General features: G+C 44.4%; 1 protein-coding gene across 1 annotated transcript; it reads left to right on the top strand.

The window, feature by feature from the left end:
* The first annotated feature begins 2,287 nt into the window (after positions 1-2,287).
* On the top strand, positions 2,288-8,644 carry LOC134286103 (uncharacterized). Its single transcript, XM_062847673.1, has one exon. It carries the CDS (start codon positions 2,288-2,290, stop codon positions 8,642-8,644), a length of 6,357 nt encoding a protein of 2,118 aa, XP_062703657.1.
* Positions 8,645-10,699: the final 2,055 nt, after the last annotated feature.

The following is a 10,699-nucleotide window of genomic DNA, read 5'->3' as shown; positions in this document are numbered from 1 at the left end:
TTCTCTTATAGTTCCTTCAGGTATTTCAGGAATAACTTTGGATTTTTCAGACCTTCCTGAGGGGTTTCCTTCAGATTTCCTCAACAAATCCTGCAGAAATTACTCTAGAATCTATTCCTAAGCGTTTTCCATGATTGATTTGTCTTTATTTAACACTTAAACTACTGAGGGGGTGAAAACTCCCGCTATCTACCAAGGGTCCAAAAAAAGTCGGAAGTCCAACTTTGACAAGGCATTTCTCGGCCGTTTTTCAACCGATTTCAAAACTTTTTTTTTGCGATGGAACCGGACAGGTTTCAAGAACAGCGTCCATCTTAAAGATTTTAAAATAGATGCGTCTACCCAAAGCTATTAAGCAAAAGGCACTTCCTAGTTTTTTTGAGAACGCATTTTTTTGCACACATTGATCAATAAAATAAAATTTAAAGCGATGACAAATGTTTTTTTTCGACCCTAAATCATGCGTGCAGCCACAGTGAACATGTTTATGCAAAATTAGTGATTTTTCAGTACACTGATATTTTATATTACGGAAAAAAACTGCTAAAATACCCTATTTTTCACTTAAAATAAGCAATAAATCAAAATTTAAAGCGATGACATATAATTTTTTTGGTCTTAAATTGTTCGTATAATTGTACTGGACATTTTTGATTAAAAATAAAAATGTTTTAGTTACACTCTTATTTTGGTTTACCCAAAGAACTACGAAATTTCCATATTTTTACACAAAGTAGTCAACAAAACTAAAATTAAAACGATAACTTGTAGTTTTTTAGCCTTGAATTGTTCTTAGTAGTTTGGGGGACATACTTGAAGAATAATAGTGATGTTTTCATTACACTCATATTTTGATTTACTCAAAAACCATCGAAAATACCACATTTCTCACACAAAGTGGTTAACAAATAAAAATGGCTTACAATGCATTGCAGTTTTTTGCCTTGAAATTATCCGTGAAAGAGTTCAGGGCATATTTGATGAACAATAGTCACGTTTTTATGACACTTTTAATTTATTTTACTCAAAAAGTTACAAAAATGCCATAATTTTCATACAAAATAGTCAATAAACCAAAATTTAAAGCCATAACATGTAGTTTTTTGGCCTTAAATTTCCAATAGAATGTACTGGACATGATTTTGATAAGATTTGAAGTTAACATTACATTAATATTTTGTTTTATCAAAAAATATACAAAAATATCACATTTTTAAACAAAAAACCAATAAGCCAAATTTTAAATCAATGACATGTAGTGTCATTATCAGCCGGGTTTATTTAAACAATACTAGTGATGTTATTTTACACTCGTAATTTATTTCACTCGGTATACTAGATAAATACCACATTTTTCACACAAAGAAGTCAACAAATAAAAATTGGATTCAATGTATGTGTTTTTTTTTTGCTTTTAAATTATTCGTGAAAGAATACTGGACGTATTTCATGACACTCTTAAGGACAAGGTATTTGGAGTACATAGCTCAAAATTTCTAGAGCACCGTTTTTTAGAACCGTTGAACGGATTTGGATGAAAATGCATCATGCTAATTGTTGCCGACTCTGGCAGCACTGACGATACAGGCATACCGCCTCGCAAAACACACCGAATGGATTCTGTAGGTAACGACACTGACACTACACAGTGACGTTTTTCGCTATAGGCCAAACGAATGACAAGCGGAGTAATATAGCTTACTTTTTTGCAAGTCACTCCAAAGCATAGTAGAATTGCAAACATTCCCGAATTTAGAAAGCGATAATATTACAACCGTGAATTATTTTGGATCCCTGATTTGGATTAGTTGATCGCAGTTAGTTGTAAGTTTATAATAATATATGAGTTACAGTTGACTGTTATACTGTTGTATTTCTAAATCGTTAGGTTGACACGGTTGAGTTGTAGGCGACGCCGAATTGTGCAAGCCGTCAGATCTGCTCATTCAGACCCACCACACTAATTGTAAGTCCCCTGTAACTTGCATCGATAAAACAATTAACTAAATGCAATTGAACTTGTTATTAGGGCCGTATTATAGTCCATAATCAGGCACGATTGTAGTCGCGACTTGTTGGATCGTTCTTACTTTAGAGAAGACGAATTTGTAAGTACATATCATTATTAAAATTTTGAGATACCCGTAATAATCAAATAAATATAGCTTCAAGAATCACGTCAACGAACACCTGGCGTTTCTCTGGAGAGGTCATCGAGAAGGAAAGATCCAACAAAGCTTGAAGAAATTCTTATTAGCATCTCGGCAGAAGGATGCCTGAAACAGACATGAATGACTGTAAAATATGCCGTAAATCCAACAACCTGGACAATATGGTATTTTGCCCGCGGTGTGAGGAGTGGTTTCACTACCAGTGCGCCGGTGTCAACGAATCCGTCGCGGATCGAAGCTGGGTATGTGTGAATTGTTCGATTCTGCCACCAGTCGACCCGCCTGGACAAACGAGTACCCCGGTGAGTAGTATAGCGATTGGACCAATCCCGTCCTCCCTTAGCCAACCCGCGAGCAGTGCCCCGCCCGGACTTTCGTTGCCAACCATAGTCCCCGCCTCGGCGGATAGACACTCAATTCTAACCGAGCAGGCCCGGGCGAGCCTCCAGTGGATCCAGGAGCAGAGAGATCTACTGGAGCGAGAAATGGAAGAGAATCACAGGCAGGAAATGGAGCGAAAGCGGCATGAGTTGAAGAAACTGGCAAATAAAGCAATGATGGGAATTATCGACACCACGAAGGACGGATTAGCAAACAGTTTGGGTGGCCAGCTGGAAGCGGCGCCGACAGGTGTCAGCAAGGTGCAGAACTGGATGCAGCAAATGGTCGGCGAGATGAAGAACCTCTCGATGGCCCAATCTGCTGGAAGGCCAGAGGTGACAGCGACGAGCCTGCCTACGTTTGACATCAGTTCGGTTCCGACAACCGCAGGAATGAATCTGAGTGTATTTGATCCGACTTCATCATCAACTATCCATGGAATGCCGGACATGTCGGCGGTTGCTCCGACAACAACGTTTCCTTCACTTCAACCCAGTTCAGCACCTCTCATCCAGTCACAACTGAGTAACTCAGTGTATCCCTCTCCCGTTCCAATCTCCTCAGCCCCTCTAGCCCCACAATTACCCAGCGGTGCACAATCCGAATTCTCTTCCCTCGGAAGGCTAGCAACTGCACCCAGAGGACTGGTTAGCCGAGTACCGAATCTATCCGGATTGGGAGTCAACAATCCAACGAATGTAGTGACAGCTTGTTCCGTGATGCCAGCAGTGGGCTTTACTCAACCAGGGATTTCAGTTAGTCCTGCTGCTCAGATAGGTAACACATTCTCACTCTCGACTGGACAGTCTCTAAATTACATTGGCTCGCTACCCAATGAGAGATTTCCAGAGGTACAGTCTGTAGCGTTCCCAGCATCCGGGCCAGGTGTGGTATTGGATGGGAGGATGATGAGCAGTGGACAATATTTCCAACAACAACCACATCCGGGGCTTGCATCGAATGTCGGAGCGGCGGGCGGATTTCCGAACGTACTGAATAACGCTCCAGCACAGCCAAGGCTCTACGATCCCGTGGGACAGCATCTGGCTCCCTCTCAACACCAATTGATGGCAAGACAGGTCATGCCCAAGGACCTTCCTTCCTTCAGGGGCGACCCTGAGGATTGGCCGCTCTTCTATAGCGCTTATGTTAACTCGACAACGGCGTGTGGCTACAGTGACGTTGAAAACTTAGCCAGACTGCAAAAAGCGTTACAAGGAAGGGCGTTGGAAGTGGTCAAAAGTCGTCTACTGCTTCCAGCGTGTGTACCACAAGTCGTGAACACACTCTACATGCTGTTCGGGCGTCCAGAACTGATAATTCAGACTCTGTTGAATAAAATTCGCGAAGTTCCCCCGCCAAGAGCAGACCGATTGGATACTTTGATCTCTCTTGGGATGGCCGTTCAGAACTTGTGCGACCACTTGGAGGCGGCGGGGCAACTGGCACACTTATGCAACCCGACGCTGCTACAGGAACTAGTGGAGAAGCTCCCAGCTCAACAGCGCTTGGATTGGGCATTGTATAAACGGCAGTTTGTTGCGGTCGACCTACGCACGTTCGCCTCCTATATGTCTACATTGGTTGCGGCGGCCTCAGAAGTCACGGTGATTGCGGACACTAAACAACTGCGACCAGCCAAGGTGGGTTCAGCGAAAGAGAAGAACTTTCTTAACGCGCATTCAGTACCTGAGCCAGCGAAGAAGGAAGTCAAGGAGGAATCCACTCCGACGGTCCTGTGTTTAGCGTGCAATGGCGCTGGCCACAAGGTAAAGGACTGTGCCGTCTTCAAGAAGTGGGGGCCTGATAGCCGGTGGAAGACCGTTCAAGACCATCATTTGTGTCGGATATGCTTGGGGAAACATGGGCGTCGTCCGTGCAAGTCACAAGCGTGGTGTGGCATCGAAGGCTGCCAGCAACGGCATCACCAGCTGCTTCATACACAGTTCCAGAAACTGCAACAACCCACCGAAGCACAGCCAAAGAACCCAGGCAAAGGCTCTGTGGAAGGTGTGAACGCTCATCGTACTGCGGAGAAATCGACGCTGTTTCGGATCCTGCCAGTACAACTTTCTTGGAAAGGTAAATCGGTGGAGACGTTCGCTTTCCTGGATGATGGATCGTCCATGACGCTAGTGGAGCAGTCGATTGCAGATCGCTTGGGTATAAACGATGGGGAATCTCTACCTCTATGCTTAACGTGGACCAGTGATGTGAACCGCCAGGTACCAAACTCCCAACGAGTCTCGCTGAAAATCTCGGGCGCAGGGAAAGACGAACAATACGCTTTGATCGATACCCGGACTGTTGGCAATTTGAAGCTCCCAATGCAATCGCTGAAATATGAGGACCTGTCACGTCAGTACACACACTTACGAGGACTACCAATCAGAAGCTACGACTCAGTTGTACCAGGAATTTTGATCGGGTCAAACAACGCCGGCCTTATAGCATCATTGAAGCTGCGTGAGGGTCAATTGGGTGACCCAATAGGAGCCAAGACGCGTCTAGGATGGACCATATATGGATACGCAGTCGACCGTGAGAGGGTAGCAAACTTCAGTTTCCACATCTGTGAATGCCACGGCGAACACAAAACGAATGAACAGCTGCACGACCTGATTAAGCAACATTTCTCCCTCGAAAATGTAGGAGTATCAGCTGACCAAACTCCTGAGTCTGACGACGACAAGCGTGCTCGTCGGTTGCTGAAGGAGACGACGAGACGAACCTCAGTGGGCTTTGAAACAGGGCTGCTTTGGCGAACTGACTCTGTAGTTCTACCAAATAGTTACCCCATGGCGATACGCCGTCTTGAATGCTTCGAGCGGAGATTGAATAGGGACCCCGATTTGCGAGTTAGTGTACAGCGTCTGATCGAAGAGTATTTAGAAAATGGTTACATCCATGAGGCAACATCTCATGAGCTGGAGTCGGCAGATCCAAAGAAGGTGTGGTATCTGCCACTAGGAGTCGTGAAAAACCCGAAGAAGCCGAATAAAATCCGGCTTGTCTGGGATGCGGCGGCGAAGGTGGGAGGTATTTCCCTGAATACCATGCTTCTTAAAGGCCCAGACATGCTAATACCTCTTGCGTCTGTACTGTGCGGGTTCCGACAATACTCGGTAGCGGTCTCCGGTGATCTCAAACAGATGTTTCACCAGTTTAGGATCCGACCTCAAGACGTACATAGCCAGCGGTTCCTCTACCGTGAACAACCATCTGGCCCAGTCAAAACATTTGTAATGGACGTAGGAAGCTTTGGCGCAACGTGCTCGCCCAGTCAAGCACAGTACATCAAGAATCTCAATGCAAAGGAGCATGAGACGGAGTTCCCGCAAGCTGCAACAGCCATAATCAAGAAACACTACGTAGATGACTACCTTGATAGCTTCGACACGGAGGAAGAAGCGATCAAGGTAGCTATGGAGGTGAAACTGGTGCACGCTCGTGGCGGATTCGAGATACGTAATTGGCACTCGAATTCTGCTGCGCTTCTGGATAGAGTCGGCGAACAAAAGCTATTGGAACCGAAGGCCATCAACGTCAACACCGAGAGTGAGACGGAGCGAGTCCTGGGCTTGTTATGGCTGCCGAATGAAGATCTTTTAGCTTTCGCAGCCGACCTGAACTTGAACGAGGTTACTCCCACTAAACGCCAAATTCTACGCTGTGTGATGAGTTTGTTTGATTCCCAAGGTATCTTATCGCACATTACCGTTCAAGGGCGAATGATTATTCAAGATACCTGGCGCAGCCAAGTCAGTTGGGATGAAGTGGTAAGCGATGCATCACAAGTGCGCTGGCGCAAGTGGATCAAGCTACTGGACGACGTGAACAAGATTAGACTACCGCGAGCCTACTTTCCGGGATTCTCTGCAGCGGACATCGGTGTGGTCGAGCTACACATCTTCACGGATGCCAGTGAAGAGGCATACGCAGCTACTGCATACTTTCGTACCGTAATAAAGGGGGAGGCCTACTGCACACTGATAATGGCGAAAGCAAAAGTGGCGCCCTTGAAGGCTTTGTCTGTACCACGATTGGAGCTGATGGGTGCTCTCCTAGGAGCCAGGCTGGCAAAAGCAGTATGCGAGTACCACACGATCCCAATTCGACGCCGAATTCTGTGGACTGATTCATTAGCAACGTTGGCTTGGATACAGTCGCAGCACTGCCGATATCGCCAATTCGTCGCCTTTCGCGTTGGAGAAATTTTGAGCAAGACGGAAGCTGAGGAATGGAGGTGGGTCCCTACGAAGCATAATGTGGCTGACGAAGCCACTAAATGGGGGAAAGGACCGAGTACCGATGTCGAGTCCCGTTGGTTCAAAGGGCCCGAATTTCTATACCTGCCCGAAGACAAATGGCCGGTTAGAAAGCTATCGGGACCAATAGAAACAACCGAGGAGCTGCGACCGAGTCTGATACATCATGCAGCGACCACTAAGGACATCATTCGTTGGGAACGCTTCTCGAAATGGGAGCGTTTATTAAGGTCAATAGCTTACGTACATCGCTTCCTTGCAAACTGCCGTCAACAACAAAAGAAACGACCCTTATTCACCGGGTGTTTGACAAAGGAGGAGCTACAGAAGGCAGAAATCAGTCTATGGTGCATCACACAGGCAACTGCATACCCGGACGAGATAACAGTTCTGAGGCAACAGAATGTAAACCCCAAGAAAGCAATCGAGAAGACGAGCCCGGTCTACAAATTGTCTCCGTACCTTGATGAACAAGGTGTAATGCGTATGGACAGTCGTATCGGGGCAGCTTCTTTCGTCGGTTACGACTTCAAGTTTCCAGTGATTCTGCCTCGTAATCATCCAGCGACATTGCTCTTGATCAACTGGTATCATCGCCGGTATTTGCATGCCAACAACGAAACCGTTCACAACGAGATTCGTCAGCGGTTCCATATTTCGAATCTACGGACAGTGGTACGACATGTAGCAAAGAACTGTCAAGCGTGCAGGATTGCCAAGGTTACACCATCGACACCTAAAATGGCCCCTCTACCAGACGCACGCCTGGCCGTTGCTGTCCGCCCGTTCTCCTTCGTAGGGCTTGACTATTTCGGGCCAATGCAGGTGAAAGTCGGTCGCAGCTACGTGAAACGATGGATCGCGCTTTTCACGTGCCTGACCATCAGGGCCATTCACTTGGAAATCGTCCACTCTTTGTCTACGGAGTCGTGCAAAATGGCGGTACGACGATTCGTAGCACGTCGTGGATCGCCCGTAGAAATCTACTCCGATAACGGCACTAACTTTCAGGGAGCTAGTCGTGAGCTGCGTGCGGAAATCGAAGCCACTAATAAGGAGATGCAGGAGACGTTCACTAACACGAACACCAAGTGGATATTCAATCCGCCGTCAGCACCACACTTCGGGGGATCGTGGGAACGCCTCGTAAGATCGGTCAAGGTGGCGCTAGGATCCCTATCCTCTAATCGAAACCCAGACGACGAGACTCTAGCCACCATAGTCGCTGAAGCAGAGTCCGTGGTTAATTCAAGACCACTTACGTTCATTCCTCTAGACGACTTTGCAGAAGAAGCCCTAACGCCGAACCACTTCATACTGCTGAGTTCCAGTGGAGTTACACAACCCCCCAAAACATTAGCGGAGTCAGCAAAGGTAACGCGATCGAATTGGGCAATGAACCAACAACTTGTCGATCAGTTTTGGAAGCGCTGGGTGAGAGAGTACCTTCCGACAATCGCCAGACGAACCAAATGGTTCAATGAGTCCGAGGATGTGAAGGTGAATGATCTAGTGGTCTTAGTAAACGAGAGTCAGCGTAATGGCTGGACACGTGGCCGTATTCTGTCAGTAATTCCTGGTCGAGACGGTCGTATACGTCAAGCAACCGTGCAGACTTCCGGCGGAGTTTTCCGACGCCCAGTATCTAAGATAGCGGTGCTGAGAGTTCGAAGTACGAGTAACGCAGAGTCAACAGCGGAACCGGAAGTGCGTTACGGGCCGGGGGATGTTGCCGACTCTGGCAGCACTGACGATACAGGCATACCGCCTCGCAAAACACACCGAATGGATTCTGTAGGTAACGACACTGACACTACACAGTGACGTTTTTCGCTATAGGCCAAACGAATGACAAGCGGAGTAATATAGCTTACTTTTTTGCAAGTCACTCCAAAGCATAGTAGAATTGCAAACATTCCCGAATTTAGAAAGCGATAATATTACAACCGTGAATTATTTTGGATCCCTGATTTGGATTAGTTGATCGCAGTTAGTTGTAAGTTTATAATAATATATGAGTTACAGTTGACTGTTATACTGTTGTATTTCTAAATCGTTAGGTTGACACGGTTGAGTTGTAGGCGACGCCGAATTGTGCAAGCCGTCAGATCTGCTCATTCAGACCCACCACACTAATTGTAAGTCCCCTGTAACTTGCATCGATAAAACAATTAACTAAATGCAATTGAACTTGTTATTAGGGCCGTATTATAGTCCATAATCAGGCACGATTGTAGTCGCGACTTGTTGGATCGTTCTTACTTTAGAGAAGACGAATTTGTAAGTACATATCATTATTAAAATTTTGAGATACCCGTAATAATCAAATAAATATAGCTTCAAGAATCACGTCAACGAACACCTGGCGTTTCTCTGGAGAGGTCATCGAGAAGGAAAGATCCAACACTAATTGTTCAGCGGTTGTCAACAGCGTGATGCATTTTAATCCAAATCCGTTCAACGGTTCTAAAAAACGGTGCTCTTGAAATTTTGAGCAATGTACTCCAAATACCTTGTCCTTAATATATTTTACAAAAATTCAAAGCAATAACATATAGTTAATTGACTTTTAATTTTTCTTTGTACCAGGCATGCATTTGATAAAATTTTGATGTTAACATTACACTCACATTTTGTTCAACTAAAAAAATCACGAGTGTGCCCAAAAAATGTTCACACAAAATAGCCAATATTCCAAAATTCAAAGCGAAAACGTGCAGAATTGTATTCTCGATTTTGTTTTTGTACCAGTTCTAGGTTATATATTACCTGGAAAAAAATACAAAGGAAACCTAAAATCCTCGGGGAATTTTATTTAACAGGGATTTTTTTTTTCAATTGTTTTAATTTGTGAATTTTAACATAGCTAACTCTGCGCTGTTATTACCAAAGCACAGATATTTGGGGCTAATCACTGACTATATTTCAAGATTGACGTAGTTTCTCTAAGGCCTGGGGGTCACGGGTGTTAATGGAAGGTCCAAAGAATATGATTGGTCAAAGTTTAGGCACAATAAGGAATATACAGAAACAAGCTCACCAAATTAACGAGTTCCAGTACTCTTGAGACGAAATTGTCGACATCCATTTGCGTCTCCTGAACATGAAGTAGCAATCACCAAAAAATACACGGAAATCCCGTACTAATGAAAAAAGTTACGAACTACTGCTATGAATAAAACAAGTTTTCCAAAGTTAAGGTTAGGTTATGTGTCTTTAGTTGAGAGATTTCCAGCTCGAGGCCGTCCGATCTGTTACTTTTCAAAAGTTTGTCTAGTGTTTATTTCTTTCGATTATGAGCATCTACTACTACTTTTTTGTAGTAGGAAGTGTCAAACAAATATTTTCCCGAAATGCTGAAGGTTCTTACTGGAAGCGTGTCGTTCCGTGAAAAAGTGAAGATTCTTCTGGATGATTATTCGAAAAGCAAGTTAAATGAAGAAAGAATCTGTTCAACCGTGCTAAAGGAATAAGAAGAGGGCTCCTATATCTAGCACTCTAGCAGCTATTTCCGGTGTGCTGTCGATTTTGATACGATGCTGCAATTTCCATGTACATACAAGGATGTTTCCAGAATGCAAAATATGTTTTTCCGTTTTTAACTGTTTCGTTAAGTGTGAGTATGCACTTAAATATATTAAGTGCACTCTTACGAACATTTCAAGGCCAAAAAACTATATACTATCGCATTAAATTTTGATTCATATTTCTATAGATATATGGTATTTCTGTTTTTTTAGTGACATATAATACGAGAAGCATTGAAAGATCACTGTTGTTTATCAAACAAGTCTATTATTTTATTACGAATAATTTCGTGGCATTGATTGCCTCCAATTTTTATTTGTTGACAATTTTGTGTAAAAAATGCGGTATTTT

The sequence above is a fragment of the Aedes albopictus genome, chromosome 2, assembly GCF_035046485.1.
Source record: "Aedes albopictus strain Foshan chromosome 2, AalbF5, whole genome shotgun sequence".
NCBI lineage: Eukaryota > Metazoa > Arthropoda > Insecta > Diptera > Culicidae > Aedes > Aedes albopictus.
The sequence above is the reverse complement of the archived record's forward strand: the minus strand, read 5'-3'. Positions and strand labels throughout refer to the sequence as shown.

Coding starts and splice junctions, on each gene's coding strand:
- LOC134286103 (XM_062847673.1), top strand. CDS start 2,288: ATGAATGACTGTAAAATATGCCGTAAATCCAACAACCTGGACAATATG.